The sequence below is a fragment of the Pygocentrus nattereri genome, chromosome 15, assembly GCF_015220715.1.
Source record: "Pygocentrus nattereri isolate fPygNat1 chromosome 15, fPygNat1.pri, whole genome shotgun sequence".
NCBI lineage: Eukaryota > Metazoa > Chordata > Actinopteri > Characiformes > Serrasalmidae > Pygocentrus > Pygocentrus nattereri.
Window position 1 is genome coordinate 32,320,069 of NC_051225.1, and position 20,873 is coordinate 32,340,941.

The window sequence follows — 20,873 nt, forward strand, 5'->3', positions numbered from 1 at the left end:
CCTCAGAGTGCACCTCATCAGAGGTAAGACCAGTGTGTTAAAGGGCCCATATCATAGAAAAAATATTTTTCTTGCAATAAGAGTCTAATACTGTATGTAAACTTTTTTTTTTTTATTTTAAATAATAAACCATTCTTGGCATAAAAGAGAGGTTGGAAATGGTCACGTAGGAATGAATTGAGTGTCTTTGATAAATAAAAACACAAATATCATAACTGGACCCCAGAAAAGGCAGTGTCACACAAGACTAGGCTGTGGGCCCTTTTAATAATATTTTTGTTCACCTCTCTGTTTTTCTTAGCAAAGTCTCCAGCCAAACCAAACCTAAAGGAGTTGCTGGGTATTTTTTTGGAAGTGATTCTGTTGCACGTGTCGTCTGCTGTGCTCTCTTTTTAACCTTTTAATGTCCATATTGGACTTAAATTTCCTTTGGCCCGTGTGTTCTCTAAGCTTGCATGAGCTCACATCTGAAAGTTTTTCTAACTGATCAAATCATTTTAACAAAGCTACAAAATCCTAATCTGGTTATGGATAATATAAGAAAAATATAAGATGGTTCTGTCCAGCCAAGGTACAAAAAAAGTTTGGAAATCACGGTTTGCAATAATATAAACCAATGTTGGTTGCAAAGAAGTACATAAAACGGTCAGAATATGATAAGCCTGTATTATTTGATAACAATACTCGAAATATTGAATAACATTTGGCAATATCTTTAGGCAAACTGTAGGCAATATTTAAATCTACACTGTAAAAATCATTATATATAAAATAAACATTGTTAATATGGTAAGTAATCCCAAACATTTGAACACTACATTTAGAAATGAAGATATTGTGCCGTTATACTTTTTGTTCATCAAGGTGCAAACCTCAAAGGTACAACAGTGGTTTTAAGGTCCAATCGCATACCTTAAATAAGTTTTTCCAGGTGAAAAGTACGTATTTGTATCTTTTCAAACCCAATGTTTTAAAACAGCAATAAAATATGTGGAGTCGATACAATTTAGAGAAAATCATTTCATTGTATTATGGTACAGTTATGTTCCCTGACTAAAGGTACTGAGATGCACCCTTGAGGGTCCCACCCCAGTGACAGCGTCCTACCTTTTCTGAGAGTGTAGTAAAATCACTTTAGATTGATCAGAACAAGTTCTGAGGCAGATTGCTTACACAAAGTGTCATTTTTGGTCATGGATGTATTCGCTTAACCGTTCGAGGGAAAAACAGCGACGTGCCGCCACCTGTCGACCGATGAGTGTCACTACACCAGCTAACGATGACATATTCCGTGACGTAATCGCTTGCGGTAGTCCAATAACACTGAGCGAGAGCTTTTTGAATTGAAGCGGTAAGATGGCGGTGTAGACAGCAGTAACAGTGCGAGTAAAAGGTAAACAAAGCATCGCAGTAGCTACTAAATATCTGTTTATTTTTCACCGCATGGAAGTTCGCTACCTTACTACTTAGCGAACATAGCAGCAAAGTTGTTATTAGCTAAATCAGCTTATTTTACCGGAGATATCACTTAGCTGGCTACAGTTACACCCAGTGACTGCGACTCCCCTCCGGTTAAGCCAGACTGTTCCTTGTTAGTGTTTACAGTATAACTATACAGCTTTTTAAGACGTTACGTGTTCCAGTTTTAGCGGAGAGAATTATTTAACTGTCGTCGTAAAAGGGGAAAATGGACGACTTGAAAAGCGATATAGCATCATCCCTAAATAAGAGTAAAGAGATAAACAAGACGTATATAATATCTGCGATGACAAGTAAATATGGAGAGAGATCGAGCACCATGTCCTCCCACGGTCGGCTCACTCTTCAGAAACGAAAAACCAGCAGCAAAGGCGCTGAGCACACAGCCGTCGAAAATCCCGAGAACCGAAGCGACTCCCATGGGAAACGGCTAACCTTACAGCGGAGGACCCGAACAGGCTCTGTGGATAAAGGCACCCCGTCTACGGCCGAGAAAACAGCATGGGCAGGTTCAGCCGTCCTGTCAGAGCCAAACAGCCGGACACCGGGCAGTTTAGCCCTGCTGAGGTCGGCAAGCCTGAGGGGCACGGAGGCTAAACGCACCGCCAAAGACGTACTCCAGCCTGTCAACACGCCGGGCAAAACTACAGAAAAGGTAGCACGTTCTTCTCAAAGTGTCGGAGACGTAGCACATGACCAAGGCAAGACAACCTCAACACCAACAGGAAAAACTCGGTTCGAGAAGATATGTCTGAAGAAAGAAGTCTTTGAGAGGCTGGCAGTGAGAGAGGTTTCAAGATCAGTGTCAGTGAAGTCCCATGGTGTGGACAGGCCAAAGCAGACGAGCACTGAAATTGGCAAACCTCTGGTTCCGTTTACTTCTAATAAGAAGTTACTGAGTAGCAGTCAGAGCAGGAACCCGATGGCCACCCCTCGCTCCACGCAGGTGAGAAAAACCTCAGCCCAGCTGAGTTCCACACCCAGTGGAGCCCTGAACTCGGCCAAAGCCAGGCCCACAGCTGCGTGTGAAACCCTGACCTCTGCTGAAGCTGGGAGCCAAAGCACAGCTCCACCAGCTCCAGAGCTCAAGACGGAAAACAGCGCAGTCACCGTGGCGGTGCGAGTAAGACCCTTCAGTCTCAGGTAACACAACCAAACTCATATTAGGTTTGGTCAACATCACAATATTATGTGTTGTTTTTTATTTTTTATTATTTATTATTGAAAGCAAAACATAGGACACAACAGCAGACGCATGTAAAACAATACACATCTAATAGTGTACACGTACATAAATACATTTGTGTGGGGATGTACATATATATATATATATATATATATATATATATATATATATATATAAACCTTTGTTAATATGGCAAGTAATTCCAAACATTCCACTGTCCAGTTGTGTAACTTAAATAAGTTTTTCCCAGTTTTAATTCAGAACAATAAAATAAAAAGGCTGGAGACGAGACGTAGAGTGGAGAAAATATAATTTCAGTGGATTATGGTACAATTTTGTCCCCTGACTAAAGGTACTGAGATGTACCCTTGAGGGCTGGATTAATACTATGATACGCTTTGTTTTATTGTAAGGGTGTCTTGAATCATCCTGATGTTATATTTTCGAGATTGTCCACCTGTTTTCAAGCTTTTTTTCAGATATCTAATGCGGCTTTTATGTTAATCTGAGGATTTTTTTTGTTAATCTTTGTTATTCTGAACTTTTTTTTGGGTTGGTAGATGCCATCAACAATTATTTTTCTTTTCTTTCTTGTGACCAGGGAAAAGGGTGAGAACAGCCATCGAGTGATTTTCATGGACAGTCAGGAGACGGTGGTTCAGCATCCGGACACTAAGCAAACCTACACGTTTTCCTTTGACTATTCTTTTTGCTCACTTGATGAAATGGATCCTCATTTTGCAAGTCAGCAGATGATTTATGAGAATCTGGCTAAGCCCCTGCTTGAAAGAGCTTTTGAAGGGTTTAACACTTGCCTTTTTGCTTATGGGCAAACTGGTTCAGGAAAGTCCTACACGTAAGTTTATGCTTTCAGATTTTCAGGTTTCCACAGACACCCAGTTCTGTCCCTTATGTAATGTTAGTCAGTTATTGTATTTTCTGAATTGTTCATTTCTTCAATCATTTCAATCATTTCTTCCAGTATGATGGGTTTTGGTGAAGAAGCTGGAGTTATACCAAGGTTCTGTGAGGAACTTTTCTTAAGGTTGTCTAGAGCTGACAATCAGGAGGTAAGCTATCCAAAAAAAAAAAAAAAAAAAAAAAAAAACGGGGCACCAATCCTGTCCTTAAGGCTCCCGAATCCTGATTTTGTCTCATTTCAACTCCCAACCTTCATGAACTAAGTAATCAAGTGCTCATCACCTGGCCTAAGTGTGTTTAATGCTGAAATGATAAAAATGGGCTGAGTGGGCAGATCAATACTATGTATTTTGTTTTGTATATTTTGAAGCAAAGATTTGTCACAGATGTGTGCTTGGATGCATGTTTTTACGTACTTTTGCAGGTCACCTGTCACCTAGAGATGAGCTACTTTGAAGTGTACAATGAGAAGATCCATGATTTGCTTGTAGTGAAGGATGAACAAAACCAGAAGAAGATGCCTGTGAGTAGAATAAGTAACTTCACATTACCCCCCCCCCACGTGCCTTGTTAGATGTTTTGTCCCTTGGTTAAAAGCTGACAGCGCAACTTCTAAGTCTTATGATATTAAAAAGTATCTCATCATATGATAATTGACTGAAGTTTTGATTGGCATATTAACTCATAGGTAATAGTATTAGTATAGATTCATCAAATGATACTATATAAAGTCAGATATAATTTTATAAGCCTATGGTCTGTGTAGGAGTGTTGGATGTATTCTGCTAACTAAATCTTAACAGAGCAGAATGTATTATATTTAAAATGTCCTGATTTGAACAAAAGGCATAGTTTCAATGCCTGTATATTTTGTTAAGTATTTAAATTGTGCCTTTTTTATTTATGTTTTCTTTCCATCTTAGCACTGTTGCATACTATTACAGTATTACTTTGTTCCTCTTTTCTAGTTGCGAGTCAGAGAACACCCAGTTGACGGGCCTTATGTTGAGGATCTGTCAACGTAAGCATTGCACATTTCAATGTCATTATTGTTTTATTAGTAGAAAGAATCAAGTGTTGGTGATTTTTATTGATTTATTTTTTTAATAGGAATGTGGTTAGCTCCTATGCTGATATTCAGGTATGCTGACCTTACATTGGTTCATAACTTTATTAATTTAGATCTAGTAGAAATCAAAGAGAACTATTGAACTTTTCTTATTCTCTCCTGTATCCTCTCAGACCTGGCTTGAGCTTGGAAATAAACAGCGAGCTACTGCTGCCACTGGCATGAATGACAAAAGTTCCAGGTCTCACTCAGTCTTCACCCTGGTCATGACCCAGACTAAGGTTGTTATTGGCTCTTTAAAGATGTATTACACTTTCTGCTAAATGACATGTATCACTTCTATTGCCTGTATGTGTGTGCAGTACCAATATTCACATTTGCCTTGCCAAACTTATCCGTTGCTGTTACCCCATTGTGTTACTGTGCATCTGCAGACAGAATTAGTGGAAGGAGAAGAGCATGACCACAGAATCATCAGCAGGATCAACCTGGTGGATTTAGCAGGCAGCGAGCGCTGTGCCACCGCTCAGACCAGTGGAGAACGGCTGAGGGTATTCAGCTTATTAATAATTTCAGTCGTTTATTTACAATAAAAACTAAACCATTTAACACTCAACTGACACACCCTGTCTGTTTCTCAAAACTATCTGAATATGGGAGCTAAATAAATTTTTTTGCTTGGAGAAGGATTTAAAGAAGCCGAACTAAAGTAAAACTTGACTGGAGTGGAAACTTTCTGAAAATGATTCTGAAATCTTTGTGTGTTTAAACTTTATCATGACAAGTTTTATTATTCTTAGGAGGGTGCAAGCATCAACAAGTCTTTGCTCACTTTGGGGAAGGTGATTTCTGCACTATCTGAACAAGCACAGAGCAGAAGGAAAGTCTTCATCCCATACAGGGAATCGATCTTGACGTGGTGAGAAATACACTGACATCACATCATGATTAATCTTTTAAATAAATTATAATTCGATCCTTTTTGGCTTCCAAGAACAGGCAGAATAGTTTTGATTTGTTTAAAACATTTCCTTTGTCACGGAGTTTTAACTGTAGGTATCGCGAGATCTGCCATAATGAATGCAGTGTAATCTGCATCAGCAGGAATCTTTGCATGCTGGGATTGCTGATCGATTTGACTTAAATGACTGACAGTACTTGCATCTGAAATCTCATCTTACATATTGTTAAAACAAGGCCATGTTAAAAGATACATATTTGCCATTAAGGTTTAGTCATTAGTTCTTTTTTTGTAAGTGGCTATCAGCATAACTGTCATCTCTCCTGTGCTTAGGTTGCTAAAGGAAAGCCTGGGTGGGAACTCCAAAACAGCCATGATTGCGACTCTCAGTCCAGCTGCCAGCAATGTGGATGAAAGCCTAAGCACTCTACGCTATGCTCAGCAGGCCCGCTTGATCATCAATGTGGCCAAGGTCAACGAGGATACCAACGCTAAGCTGATCCGAGGTCAGCGCCTCCATTCCCTCTGCCCTCCACCTCCACATGAATCACCTGCTTTGCTTTCAACTGTTCAATTACAGCCAGCCTTGCCCTCACCATACTTTCCATTTAATGACCTGGGTCTAGCCGTGGTCTGTGAGGTTGTTCAGTGGAAACATCACTGTGCTTGCTATCTTCCTCTCAGCAGAGGGCAGTAGATTAATAGTAAAGGCACCTGAATATGTGAATTCATTGTACTGCTTGTATTTTCCTAACCAGAGCTAAAAGCAGAGGTGGAGAAGCTGCGGGCAGCTCAGATGAGCTCACAGGGCATTGACCCTGAGAACATGAGGCAGTTCCAACAGGAAATCGCTGCTTTAAAAACTCAGCTCTCTCAGCAGGAGAGAGAGATGGCTGAGGTGCACAGGTAATCCCAAAAGCATTCACACTATAGTACAAGGGATGTTTCATAAAGCAAAATTTCTCAGTAAACTGGATAACGGGTTTAGCTTCAAATGAGTTTAACCCATTGAATGTCAGGGATCCACGGTGGGCCTAGGCTTCCATTCATCACTCCTATAGCTTAAATATTACTTGTTCCTTATTTGCATTATTTCCCATGTAGTTACTTAATAGGAATATTTAAGGTGTATTAAGGCTGTATTAAAAGGGAATTCTCAACATTTCTGCATAATTAAATGTTTAAGATGTAAATAAAGTAATTCACTGGGATTTTATGTGAAACGCTCTGTTTTAGAGGAACTTTGTCACAGTTTCCGCACCATTCACAGTGGTATTGATGGGAACCAGACATCTGAAGAGTTTGATGCCTCCAAAGCTCCCTCAAAGAAAGTTATTACATGAAATAGTTTTGAATTTTCTGCCTGATATCTGATTTATTTTGATAGTTTTGAGAAAGTTTTGGACTAAACTATATACACTATATTGCCAAAATGATTCATTCACCCATCCAAATCATTAAATTTAGGTGTTCCAATCACTTCCATGGTCACACTTCTATAAAACCAAGCAAATAGGCATGCAGACTGCTTCTACAAACATTTGTGAAAGAAGGGGTCCCTCTGAGGAGCTCAGTGAATTCCAACATGGTACCGTGATGGGATGCCACCTGTGCAACGAGTCCAGTAGTGAAATTTCTGCGCTACTAAATATTCCACAGTCAGCTGTCAGTGGTATCATAACAAAGTGGAAGCATTTGGGAGCAACAGCAACTCAGCCACATTAAATGACAGAGTGGAGTCATCGGATGCTGAGGCGCACAGTGCGCAGAGGTCGCCAACTTTCTGCAGAGTCAAACACTACAGACCTCCAAACTTCATGTGGCTTTCACTGCTCAAGAACAGTGTGTAGACAGCTTCATGGAATAAATTCCATGGCTGAGCAGCTGCATCAAAGTCTTACATCACCAAGCGCAGTGCAAAGCGTCAAATGCAGTGGTGTAAAGCGCCGCCACTGGACTCTAGAGCAGTGGAGGCATGTTCTTTGGAGTGACAAATCACGCTTCTCCATCTGGCAATACGATTAATGAGTCTGGGTTTGGTGGTTGCCAGGAGAACGGTACTTGTCTGACTGCATTGTGCCAAGTGTAAAGTTTGGTGGAGGGGGGATTATGGTGTGGGGTTGTATTTCAGGAGTTGGGCTCGGCTCTTTAGTTCGAGTGAAAGGAGCTCTTACTGCTTAAGCAGACCAAGAGATTTTGGACAATTTCATGCTCTCAACTTTGTGGGAACAGTTCGGGGATGGCCCCTTCCTGTTCCAACATGACTGCCCAATAGAACACCTTTGGGATGAATTAGAGCAGAGACTGCAAGCCAGGCCTTCTTGTCCTACATCAGTGTCTGACCTCACAAATGCGCTTCAGGAAGAATGGTCAAAAATTCTCATAAACGCACTCCTAACCCTTGTGGAAAGCCTTCCCAGAAGAGTTGAAGCTGTTACAGCTGCAAACGGTGGGCCGACATCATATTAAACCCTATGGATTAAGAATGGGATTTCACTCAAGTTCATATGCATAAAAGGCAGATGAGCAAATACTTTTGGAAATATAGTGTATTTTTTAAAACCCAGAGGTACATTCAGGGTGCTGTACCACTACTTTACAATTATCAATATCACATAAAAAAACTTTTGTAAAAATTATGACCTTATGTAGCAGATATTGCAACCCATGGTTCCTGCCACTGTAAGACACACGAGTTTGTAAGTTTCTGTACAATTAAGCATTTAATATCAAGCATTCACAAATCACTGAATTACTTTTTTCACATCTTGGTCATTTAATTACATAGAACATTTGAAAAATAGGTGTAATTTCTCTGTATCTCGTTATCTGGCTAACAAAGATTATGCATCGTAAAACACATGTTTGGATGACTTTCAAGGGTTGAGTATTTGACCAGCTATTTCTCTATTGTTTATTGTCTTGTGTAGAACTTGGAAGGAAAAGCTGGAGCAAGCTGAGAGGAGGAAACGTGAAGAAACCAAAGAGCTGCAGGTTAATACTTTCTATTCCATTGTTTCATTACTGTACTTGTCTTCACCTGTAACATGTGCTTCAAGACTCTCTTGTGCCCACTCCTCTCATCATGTTTTTTCTCTTCTTTTTTCTGTCCTTTTCTTCTATCAGCGTGTAGGCATCACGTTTAAAGTGGATAACCGGCTCCCTAACCTTGTGAACCTGAATGAGGATCCTCAGCTGTCAGAGATGCTCTTGTACATGATTAAGGAGGGACAGACCAAGGTCGGCAAGCTCAAGTCTGAGTCAGCCCATGACATCCAGCTGTCTGGGGCTCTTATTGCTGATGAGCACTGGTAAGATGCCTAAATATACCAAGAACACAGCATAATACCAGATAACTCGAGATCCGCATTGACGTCTGGTTGCCAAAATATTTTACTTTGGAATTGAACATGGTGGTATCTGGTTGGTCGTGATGTCTCCCATCATCTCTCTGTCAGAAGAAAGTACAAGTACTTTAAGTCTGGCCAGCCTGTCTGTCAAATAAGACAAGTGAGCTAAACATTTGTTCATCATAATAATAATAATAATAATAATAATAGCTTGACAATGATCTGTATGGAAGGATAAACTGGAACATGTTCTAGATGTTTAAGATTCATTTGAACAAATCAGTTAAAGATTTAGTGCCTTTGCTTAAAGTCTTTAAGACCCCATTTAACACCTGGTCACTTCATTTGTCTTGTATCTGGATTGTATCCTGATAAGATTTTAACCACATGCCTTTTACACTTGGTAGTCATGTGTGTCTACTTAGCTGGACTGAGATCTAATTGCTGTGTTACCAGTTCTTTATCTGCTTCGCCTCTTTGTCTGCAGTTTGATCTGTGCACTAGTGTCTACCCATATTGCTATTAGGCTTTTTGTTTTGTCTGGTCCCCAACCGTGTCCTCCATGATTGTCTTCCTCACAGACACGGATCATCACGTACCCAGTGATATACGGCATGGGGAGGAGTTGTGGTTGTACTGGGAGGGGTTTCAGTTGTCAAAGTCGTCTCGGAGAGACGCAAGCATTTAGACTGCTATAACATGGTCTGAGAAAGCATTATAGCCAGCTCCTAAAGTGTTTTGAATGTTTGGAATTGTATTTGTAAATGCATCTTATACTTGCATTTTTATGTGGTTTGGCCTTATCCAGATATAATCCTGATACTCAAGACGCATGAAGTGACCAGGTATAAATGGGGTCAAAGTTGCTGATTTCCAAACAAGGTGTACTTCATGTTTTCAAACCATTTTAAAAACAAAAAAAAACCTTGATTTGTAAGGCATGTTTTTTTTTTTTCTTATTTATTTATTTTTTTATTAAACCACCATCTACTACACGCGACAATCTGTTTGAATGCCTGTTGTTTCGTTGCAGTACTGTGCAAAAGTGGTTTATGTAATATCTAGTTAAAATGGCCATTAAGTGCAAGTTACTAATTTTCCAGCATGATACAAAAAACAGAACAAATATATTTAACTTGGAATTACACAGGACATCAACTACTAAATATATTAAAATTTTCTGTATTTTGAGTGTCTTTATTTGCCTTCATTAAAGCTTCCTTTTTAGAAGACCTGCTTCCAGTTTGTTTAAGGAAGGGTGGACTTGTTTAACCATCGATAGAAAGTTTGTCTGTGCTTCTATACTTTTTCCTTTAGTGTGATCTCCAACGTAAATGGTCTAGTCAGCATCACACCCATGAAAAACGCCAAGACCTTTGTGAATGGAAACCTTGTGTCTGAAGTCACTGTCCTCCACCATGTAAGAGAGAAATGAGAGAAACTGTTCTTTGAAATCACGTAGATTTTCCATTAAAGAGTGCTTATAGTAACCTGCTTATCCTGGCTTGATGTGATTTTCCTTAGGGCGACAGGGTGATCCTTGGAGGAGATCATTACTTCCGCTTCAACCACCCAGCTGAAGTGCAGAGTGGAAAGCGTGTGTCCTGTTGGAGTTCTGGCGATGGCCAAAAGGACTTTGAGTTTGCCAAAAATGAGCTGCTCTCCGCACAGAGAGCTCAGTGAGTTTAGAATGCATAATTTTAACATGTATATGTATCAATAGATTACACCAGTATTCTGATTAGTTCATTGGTTTCGCATTCTGAGTTTCATTGATAGCTGAGAGTGGTAGCCTGTTAATTGCATCAAATTCACAATTTGTATAAATGTTTTAGAAAAATATTTTACAAATTGTAAGTTTGATGCAATTAACAAGCCACCACTCTCAGCTATCAGTGAAACTCGGAATTTGCAGAAATGTTTTAGAAAAATATTAATAGCGATTAATTAAGAATTAAACAGCTCTTAACTTAATATAGACATGAGATTTTATATATATATATATATATATATATATATATATACACATGGCATTTTCAGAAGTGTGTGTGTGTTGTCCATCTCATATGTTTTTGCTATCTCTAGACTAGAAGCAGAGATTGAAGATGCTCGACTGAAAGCCAAGGAGGAAATGATACAGGGGATTCAAGTGGCTAAAGAAATGGCACAGAAAGAGTTGTTTGACCAAAAGTTGCAGTACGAGAACAAGATAAAAGCTCTGGAGAGAGAACTTGTACGTTTTATTCACTGTCCAAAAACCGAATCTAAACAAGTGCAAAGAGCTATTTAATTGTAAATGTATCTTAAGTGCCTCTTTTGTCACCTGCAAACAATAAACTCTCTTTCTCAGCAAGAGGAGAGCGAAAGGAAAAGAGCACAGGAGCTTGAGAGGCAGCGGGTAGCCAGCAAGATGGAGGAGCTGCAGACTGCCAAGACTCTGCTAGAGCAAGAAATGAGCATGCACAAAAAACGGTTACAAATGGAGACCCAGGCTGCCAGACAGGTACAAGCGTTGATTTAGCACATTTGTAATGGAATCATGTTGCTTCATGTTTTAACGACGTTTGCTTCTTTTAGGCTATGGCTGATAATGATATTCGACATGCTAAAATTCTTGAGGCCCTGGAAGCAGAAAAGAGGAAAATTGCTGAAGATCTGTCTGAGATTCAGAGGAAGCGTGCCTTGAAGGTGAACCAGACTGCCAGGACCGGTTAGTTAAATATCTGCTTTCTCTCACTTAATGTGCTGCACTGAGCCAAAAAAGGTATTAAAAATAATCTCTGCTAATTACTAGAAATGTTGAAATTGACCTTGAATGTTATTTAAAATGCATCCTCTTAAAATGTTAGCAATATACATGTGTTCAAGAATGTTGTTTAGTTAAAAAGATTTCATATATATATTGCTGTGTAACAAAATAATTTATTTGTTTATTTATTTATTTATTTACTTAATTATTTATTATCATTATAGGCTAAAAAGTAACATTGTCCATTTACTCAAAAGATGACAAATAACAATGTTATTTTACGTTTTTTTGAAATGGTGCCACAGCTTAATGCAGGTGCACAGTTGAATATAAATCTACTTTTGTGCATTTATGCAAATATGCATAGTTATATGGAAAGGTTCGGGTGTCACTGTTTTTTTTGGTGAAATGCACATCACCTAAAGAGAACACACTTCGGCACATTTTATTACACAGCACAATTTCTGTTTATTTACTGAATTAAACATACTGAAGGGGGGAAAATAAACATACGTTGTGGCCTGTGCAAAAGTTATGGCACATTTTATCTTTTATGTTTTATTTTTCTTCCTGTGTGTAATGCTACTAAAATTAGCAGAATAGTGACATGTTTGTTTGTTTGTTCCATGAAAAGGATATTTAACTTATTTTCACAAATAAATTTAAAAGTAAAAATAACTTAAAACTTCACCAGGAGTATTCAAACCTTTGCATATGACTGTATGTGAGTTTTGCAGTTGTTATTGTGTACAAGAGCGATAAACATTTTTCACCATTCAGGGCTAAGTTCTCCTTACTTTAAATTTTCACACAAAAATTATAATGACAGAATTGAGACTTCATTTCCTGTATGTATTATATTGGGTTTTTTTTTCCTTCCAGATACAGTTCCTCCACAGTGGGATGCTATGAAGTTGTCATTGATGATTGAAGAAGCTAACAAAATAAGTGCGAAATTTAGGAAGCACACAGTCTTCAGCAGGTTTTTCTTATTCTTTTCTCTGGTTATTTGGATTTAATTTGAGCAATTAAATATATAAGCTTGTTTTTAACCAAACCAGCTGACCATAATCTCCTCTCTTACAGACATGAAGTCTCTGATGTAGAGAGTGGAGTAGATGATGCTGAGATGCAGATCCAAGTGCAGAACACTAAACTGGGAATCTCCACCTTCTGGAGCCTCGAGAAATTCCAGAGCAACCTGGTTGCCATGAGGGAGATTGAACAGGTAGTCCAAACACGAATAGCGAATAGTCTGTCTTTAATACCAGAGAATGAATACAAGACAATTTAATGGTTCTTTACCACACTTCTACTTGCTGCCAATGTGTTTAAAGTAATTTTTTCGAGCTTTAGTCGAGCTCTTTTAAGGCCTTTTTAATCACCCCATAAAGTTAGCGAAGCAGCAAGGATCCAGTGATAAAATGGTGCTTATCGCAGCGGACCCAGACATGCAAGCAAATCATCCCCTCATAGAACCTGTGGCCAACATGCGTTAACTCTTTTACAACCCACTGTTCATGTGAGCAGTGGACAAGACAGTAGATTCAAACTTGTCTACAAATGAAACTGCAGCATCTTATTTTTGTAGTTTATGCAAATTGGTTGCTAAATCAAGTTTGATTTTATTGCTTGTAGGGAAACTGTGCCTCTAAAGGTGATGATGTGTTTTATGACCCCAACGACCAGTGGGAGCCAGATATATCTTCAGCCTCCTCAACCTCTTCTTTTTCTCGCAGAAGGTACTTTTATTCCTGTTCTGTCACTTTATGTGCTTAATCTTGCTTTACCTGGAAATGGATCACATATAATTTTACTTTCTGTGTGAAAAAACAAACAAAAAATGCAAAAAAATATCTGCATAGAAATTAAAATGGGTGAATTAAACTTTATTAAGCAACTTTATATTCTTCTTTTCTTCCATCTCCGGCTCACAGCTTAGTTTTCCCTCCTGTGCTTTTCCATTTTTCTGGTTTGGCATGTTTATTGCCGTAATGGTAATTTGTTCATAGAGATGTGGCCAACTGCAGCATGGCAGACTGTCAGACCTCTCCCCACCAGCCTGTCAAGCCCAGTTCTCTGGAGCATGGCCCACACTTGCAGCTAATTTGTGCTCATGCTGCTTTACTTTGTTATCCTTCCTGTGAGCTGTTTCGTTTGTGTACATTCATTCCTTGCTCTTCTTGATGTGTCATTTAGTTGGCTCTGTAGAGAAGCAGTGGTATGTGCTTATACTGAACTTGCCTTGTGTACTTGGAGAATTTGATTAGGAAAACTGGCTAACATGTCTTTCATGCATGTCTTCCAACTTGCTATTTCTATTTACAGTCCTTTTATGCAAAACTTACCCTAAGCTTATAATGTGATAGTTACATTGAATGAATAAAAAAAGTGGGAAATGTATTTTTATTTTAAATAAAGAATGAAATGTTAAGGAATACACAGAATCTAACCTAGTAAGGCAAATTCTTATGAGCCCAGTACTGACCTCAGGTGTTTTGGTAAAATAGTTGACATTGAGTTTGTTGTCATAGTGTGATGCAAAAGTATGTGGACACCTCTCCTAGTTGTTGAGTTCCAGTGTTTCAGCCACAATCATTGCTAATAATAAATGAACAAAAATACAGTTTGGTGGAGGAGGGATAATGGTCTGGGGGTAATGTTAATGCTGCAGCAATTTCATACTTCCAGCTTTGGTGAAGGCTGTTTTCCCCATCAAATTCCCACAAACCCATTCCAAAATCTTGTGGAAAGCCCATTGAGTAGGGAGTCCAACCCCATATTATATGCACATAGTTTTGGGCATATAGTGTACTTGGCTGTATTGATATACCCCACAGTGGAATTTTTGACCTTGTGTTTTTGACTTTAGCAAATCTGAACGATGGAAAATTAATGAGTATAGATACTCTTAAAAAGGAGCAATACAGAATGCTAGGGGAAAATGTATATAAATAAAAATATGTGGCTTGATTTTTGCTGGACTGTAAGATCTTTCACTGAAATGTTGTCAGGAGCAGGAGCCTGTTGAAAAGCAGGCGTATCTCCGGCAGACTCTACGAGATCAGAGTGCACCCCATTCAGAGTTTACACTGTTCATCCTCACAGTCTGCTGGTAATGTATTACCTTTGTATGTGTTCTGAATTTCCCTTGACTGGTTAATGATCCTAAATGACCTAAAATGTATCATGGCTGATTGACATCAAACTTTGTACCGTTGTAAGAATTTTACCATGCTGTATTTTTGCAACTTTGGACATTTAAGTGAATGTTTTTGTCTTAAAAGTAGTATTCTTCATTTCCCCTCAAAAATAAGAGGCATTCTTGTTGCACTGGATAATCTGTGGTGCTATGATGTTTCATCATGTTTTATTACTCTAGGCCTAATGGGTGTGAGGAATCCCCCATCTCTTCATAGCAGTGGCTCAGAGTCAGCCTTGCCTGGCATCTGCAAAGATCTCATAGCTGGCATAGTTTCCCGCTTACGTGCCAGCCCATCAGCAGAGGAGAGCGAGAGCCTGGCAGACAAACTAACCCTGGACCTGCTCTATATTTATAGTGCGGCAAACTCCATTGCAGACTTGTACCACCAGCTTGATGACAACACCCAGGACAACTGTAAGCTTTTCTGTGTTTAAACAGCCATATATTACCAAAGTCATCCATCAGTGTTGGTCCATGAGTACAGTGAGGAACTTGGCCATGTTGTATATTATACTGTCATTCCAACACCATACTGAGGTTCTCATTGTCTCTGTGTGTGAACAGTGTTTGCATGCAGCACTGATGCACAGACTCATCTTGTGAGAGCCACCTCTGCTATTGAGAGAGCAGTGTTCATTACCATGCACTGGGTCGCCAACATCCAGCCCAGAAATCAGTCAGTCTCCCGAACAGTGGAAGATCTCAAGACCGAAGTAAAGAACATGGGAGGCTATTTTCAGTTGCTTATTCAGGTACATGGTACAAGAGATTTGAGTGCTACCTGGACTTTTATTGTTAAAGTACTTTTTAACATCCATTTCAAACTTTTTGGCATAATAAATAGATTTATAACTGCATATGGAAAAAATATATATTCTTTTTTGTCTCTTCCTGTTTAGTCATTAAATGTTACAAGCATTCAGATTGGGGCCCAATCATTATGAAATATTTGTCACTGATACAAATTGTAAGAAGCTAAACATTTAGATAAATAATATCAACCAGTAATTTTATGTAGCCAAAAATTAAACAGATATAGACTATAGTCAAACAGTGCTTTTAAAGGAGATAAATTACAGTTTAAAAAATTCCAAGGTCTGGTGCAGGACCTGGTAGATCACCAAAACTTTCCTTATCAGAAATCAGTACTTAAAGTACTTAAAAACAAGCTCCACTCTTGCTTCAGGGGTGAAAAATTAACAGGTGTTTGTCAGTCTTTCCACTGCAAGAAGACATCCCAATGCTAATGAGTATGAAACAATATGTAACTGTCATGAAGCCATTACTGAAAAAAAGGAAATGCACCTTAATGAATAATTTGGACTGACCACCACAGAGCCCACACCTCAACATTATTGAATGTGTTTGTGGTTACTTGGATTCTGAGAGGCATAAAAATGCAACCAACATCTAAGACTGAATTTTGGTGTGAAAAATATTCCTGCAGATTTCTTTATAAAAAACTGAAAGTAAGTCTTGTAAAAAAGAACGAAAGGCAGAGTGGACATTTAATATTTGTGTAATTCTCTGTGTTTTGCAACTTTTTTCTGATGCTGAAAAATGATTCAAATGTTTTTATTTTGACCTGAAAATTTGACTGATCGCTAACCTTTGCACAATACTGTATATCGCTGCTGTTGGAAGAAAACCAAAATGGTAACTTTACAGGAGAAGGAAAAAATGTACTTTACTTTCAATGCAAGTCAATGGAACCAGAATTTTTCCCATGTAATTTTGGATAATTTCTTTTAGGCCATTCATCATAAAATTTACAAGCAATGTAAAGAGTAACAGATACTTTCAAATTATGTCAAAAACTGAAAAATGGAGATCCGAGGTTTTCTTCCGACAGCAACAATATATTTTTAGCACTTCATTCATTCATTCATTCGTTCATTCATTTTTTGACAGAAAATATGGTTTAGGTTGATGTAACCCAGATTAGGTTAGTGGAAAAGTTCTCTTATTCGCCACTCTGTGTTTTCAGGGCTGTGACTCTGAAATCTCCTCTATGGTGAATGAAGCCCAAAGAAAAACTGGCAGGTGTATGAATGCAGCACTCAGTGCTGTAGGTTTGCTGGCAACAGTGACTGGGACCCATCTGCATCTGACCGAACTTGGATCTGACATCACTGGCAAAGTAATATTTCACTAGGAATGCATGCAATTTTATGCCTAAGTAAACATTTGAGGTTTATTGCAATTCTATTTCCTCAGAGGCCTGCTGTGGAGTCTATGCGAAAGGGAATGTGCCGAGGTGTAAGGGCTCTTCTGGAAGAGGGTCTCTCTATTAGCAAAGAAATGCTCAGACATGCTCAACTAGCTCAACCTAGAACTCAGGTTATTTTGACAGTTCTTTGTTCTAGCTTATTTCAAATACTGTTGTGTAAAGTGAAGAAGTAGAACATCTGCTGTATTCTCTCCGTTTTGTTTTTTTTATATTCAAAATATACATTTTGCTTTCCAGATTTTGCAGAGCCTTAAAACCAGAATGTTGGAGGCGGCAAATGCTTTGCAAAGCTACATTCATTGCAACATGTCGGTATGTATAAAAAATTGTAGTTGGTCTTGACATTGAAAGAAAAGGTTTTGAATTAATGCCTACCCCCACAGTGTTTTTGAATTAGCTTTTACAATGCTAATGAAAACGATGTGCTTAAGCAGGCTTATCGCGGCCTTCTTGGGTCGTATTGTTAAGATAATGAATGTATTGAACAAAGAGTCATCTGTCACCTCAACACGGTTGTTTTTGTTATCTTCCGTGCACAAACTACAGCCTCATTGTGAGCTTTTAGCAGGGTGCTATTATCATGCGTCCTTATCCAAGCACTGTGTTCGAGCAACACAAAGATCAGACCTTGCATTAGACACTTGTTTCTCTGCTGTCAGATTTTATTGATTAATTAGGTTTATGGTGTATATACATACATTTTTTTTTTCTTCTGTATAATTTGTAGGTATTTTCATTTGCCATCTGCTTTACCCGTTTTTCTCTATTTTGACCAGATATTGTTTGTTTTTTATTGAAAATTAGCTTAAGGGCTTGCTTCTTTAAACAATGAAGCCTGTCTATACTGAGTATTAATTAGTTCAGGTGCAGTCTTAAGTCAAGCTCTAAGTACAGCTGAACTGCAAAAAGGATGTGAACTTTTTTTTTCCCCCCAGTATAAATGTCATGTTCTTATGTCTGCATGTCTAATGGCTTATTGAAGGTGCTTTCCTTCTTTAATGCTGCCTTCACATACTGGCCTTATTTTCCATGTGTAAATTCATAATTTTAGTTTTCTTGCTCAAAACGGCTGTAATTTGATAATAAGTTATTCATGATATAGGATGTTTGTTCTACCTAACTATTGCTGGTCTGGTCTGTTTTGATATCTTGTAAACATTTTGCCCCACTGTAAACACAGACAAAATCTATAGCCAAGCAAATTTCTATGGCGGTCAACCAATTTGGCTGTAAATAAATGAATACATTTTATAGCACCTTTTATTTCTTTAAAATATTTGAAAAATAATTCAACAGTAAAGAAGTTCAAACCAGTAAGAAAAGATCAGATGTGAATGAATGTACATGAATGAAATGAAAGAGGACAGCAAGAAACGTAAAAAAAATCTAAAAGAAATCTGAGAAGACAAAAAGAATAAAATACCATATAGAAAACTAGAGAAAATGAAAGAAATAGACATTTTAAGCTGCTTTTTAAAGGTGCAGTGTGTGAGATTAAGGCAGTTCTAGTAACAGAAATGGCATATAGTATACATAACCATGTTTTCATTATATTATGTATAACCTGTTAATAAACACAATGATTTGATTTTACTGGTGATTATAAAGTTAGAATGAGCCTTTCATATCTACACAGGGAGTGGGTCTAGCAGAAGCCACCATGTTGTACCTTTTGTACAGTAGCTCAAAACAGACAAACCAAACACTGGCTGTAGAGAGAGAATGCCTTTTGAGTTTTTACACTAAAGCAGCAGCTTGACGTTGATGGTGCTATAGCACTGGCTGGAAGACGTAGGAAAGAAGAAGAATCAGTGGTTGTCACTGGTGCTGGCTAACCATTTTGTGTAGAGAGAACCTAAATTTTAATAAATGGATGATCCTACTTATTATTTAACACAAGAAGAAGCAAGGACGGATGAATCCTCATCAACAAAGAAACAAATCCATCACAGCCACCATAGGATCTACTACACGCCTGGAAAGGGAGGAGTGAGGGAGCGGTATTCATTTGGTTGTAATCTGCAATCTCACTGCTACGTATCACAAAATTACACATTGCACCTTTTAAAACTGCCAACTGACGATGTTTCTTTTCCTCCACCATGATGCAAAAAGGTCAGGAACAAGTCAGAAAAGATGTCAATTGTTTCCAAAGCTCACACTTCTAATTATGACTTGAGGGGATAGTTGAGAACCTGTAAAGCACATGAAGGCAGTGTTCAGTGCAGGAGCTTTCCTGTCACAAGGTACCAAGGTCGTTGGTTACAAGTATTAAAGGTGTTTTTGTGCATCTGGGTGTTGCAGGAAAAGCCAGATTATTTGGAGAATGCTTCAGAGGATGCTGGTGATGCTTCGCACTTGGAAAGTATAAGAAACACAGCTAACAAACTCTTCCAGCTAAACCAGGCGCTCCAGCATCTTCACTCCACCTTGTCTCGCACTCTAAGAGGTATGTTTTCTAAGCTTTATTGCAAATTGCAGCAATTATCAAATTTACTTACTCTGAAATGATTTAACATCTTATTGAACTTATTTGATATGTCTTATTTAACAATCTGCATTGATCTTTTCCATAGGCAGAGGCAGTGATGCTCACCTTAGTTCCTTCAAAGAAGCAATTCAGTCTTTGACCAAGACTATTAGCAATGTAGTACATGGACTACCGAGACAGACGGACACCAGCCTTTCTGACAGTCTTCAGCTTCCATGCTTAAAGAGTGTTATGGATGCACGTGATGAAGTGCACTCAGCATTATGCTCTCTAACAGCACTGTTTGATGAAAGCCGTGAAGAAAATATAGAGTTATCCACCTCTAAGAATATCTTTGTGAAAGCTGAAGACCAGGAGTCGGGTCACGGCACCAGAAACCGAACCGTCCCTAAAATAGTGTACTCAATGTCCTCTGGTGTTAGCTCTTGCTCCAGGGATGTTCGCTGGGTTTAGTCAACTGTAGCAGAAGTCAGCTTTTAATGTTACCATATTTTTGCACTTAAGCATCTGTATGTATATCAGTATCAGGATTCCCAACACAACTTTTCTCCGTCAGATTTTTGTGTGAAGTAACACAAGAGTAAATTAACAAATTGTGACACAACTAGATTATGCTTATTTTTTGGATAAACACTGTCTTTGTTGTTTATACATCATATGTTCCATGCATATATGTATAAACACAATGGTATTCACTGCTTGTATATTACTAAGGATATAGTAATGTTGTACTGTTGTAAAAAGTAAAACGGTATTAAGTCATTCTCCTGTATATTAGATATTCATATACGTTTCTGTAACCTCACAGCTTTTGTACACAATGTTTTGCAACTTTGCACAAAGCTTTCTTTCACTTTTGCTCTCCCTGCACCTCCAAAAACATGACCCTTTACATTGTGGGCATTAATTAATACATTTTTTCACGATCATGCAATAATCCAGTAAATTATACAGTATTTTGCAACAATAAACACTGATGATGACAGATCAGCTTGTGTGTTTTCAGTAACCTGAATAAACCAGTGAGCTAGAAAAAACAACAAAGACCAGCATGGCATATCATTGCTGTCGGGACAAAACCTTGTATCTCCATTTTTGTTCTTCGAATTTTGATAGTTTGACAATGATGATGTGATGAACAGACCAACATAAAAGGTCCTGGATTTTTTTTTTATCAGTTTACTTCCTTTTTGAAGATACCAGGTTTTGTCCCAACAGCATCCACACGTTGT

The 20,873-nt window shown here is 38.4% G+C and overlaps 1 protein-coding gene across 1 annotated transcript; it reads left to right on the plus strand.

Moving 5' to 3' along the window:
• Window positions 1-1,373: 1,373 nt before the first annotated feature.
• Window positions 1,374-20,628, plus strand: kif14 (kinesin family member 14). The gene is made up of 29 exons (XM_017702392.2): window positions 1,374-2,622; window positions 3,267-3,521; window positions 3,648-3,735; window positions 4,011-4,109; window positions 4,555-4,607; window positions 4,697-4,727; window positions 4,829-4,936; window positions 5,090-5,206; window positions 5,456-5,574; window positions 5,950-6,122; window positions 6,375-6,522; window positions 8,547-8,610; window positions 8,743-8,927; window positions 10,284-10,386; window positions 10,491-10,645; window positions 11,052-11,199; window positions 11,317-11,469; window positions 11,544-11,676; window positions 12,598-12,697; window positions 12,802-12,943; window positions 13,354-13,457; window positions 14,730-14,830; window positions 15,098-15,334; window positions 15,485-15,672; window positions 16,908-17,060; window positions 17,138-17,260; window positions 17,388-17,462; window positions 19,455-19,599; window positions 19,727-20,628. The coding sequence occupies exons 1-29, from the start codon at window positions 1,688-1,690 to the stop codon at window positions 20,092-20,094; spliced, it is 4,803 nt and encodes a 1,600-aa protein (XP_017557881.2). The 5' UTR covers window positions 1,374-1,687; the 3' UTR covers window positions 20,095-20,628.
• The last annotated feature ends 245 nt before the right edge of the window (window positions 20,629-20,873 follow it).

Coding starts and splice junctions, on each gene's coding strand:
- kif14 (XM_017702392.2), top strand. CDS start 1,688: ATGGACGACTTGAAAAGCGATATAGCATCATCCCTAAATAAGAGTAAA. Junction 11,677..12,597: donor GAACCAGACTGCCAGGACCG/GTTAGTTAAATA, acceptor TTTTCCTTCCAG/ATACAGTTCCTCCACAGTGG. Junction 12,698..12,801: donor AAGCACACAGTCTTCAGCAG/GTTTTTCTTATT, acceptor CCTCTCTTACAG/ACATGAAGTCTCTGATGTAG.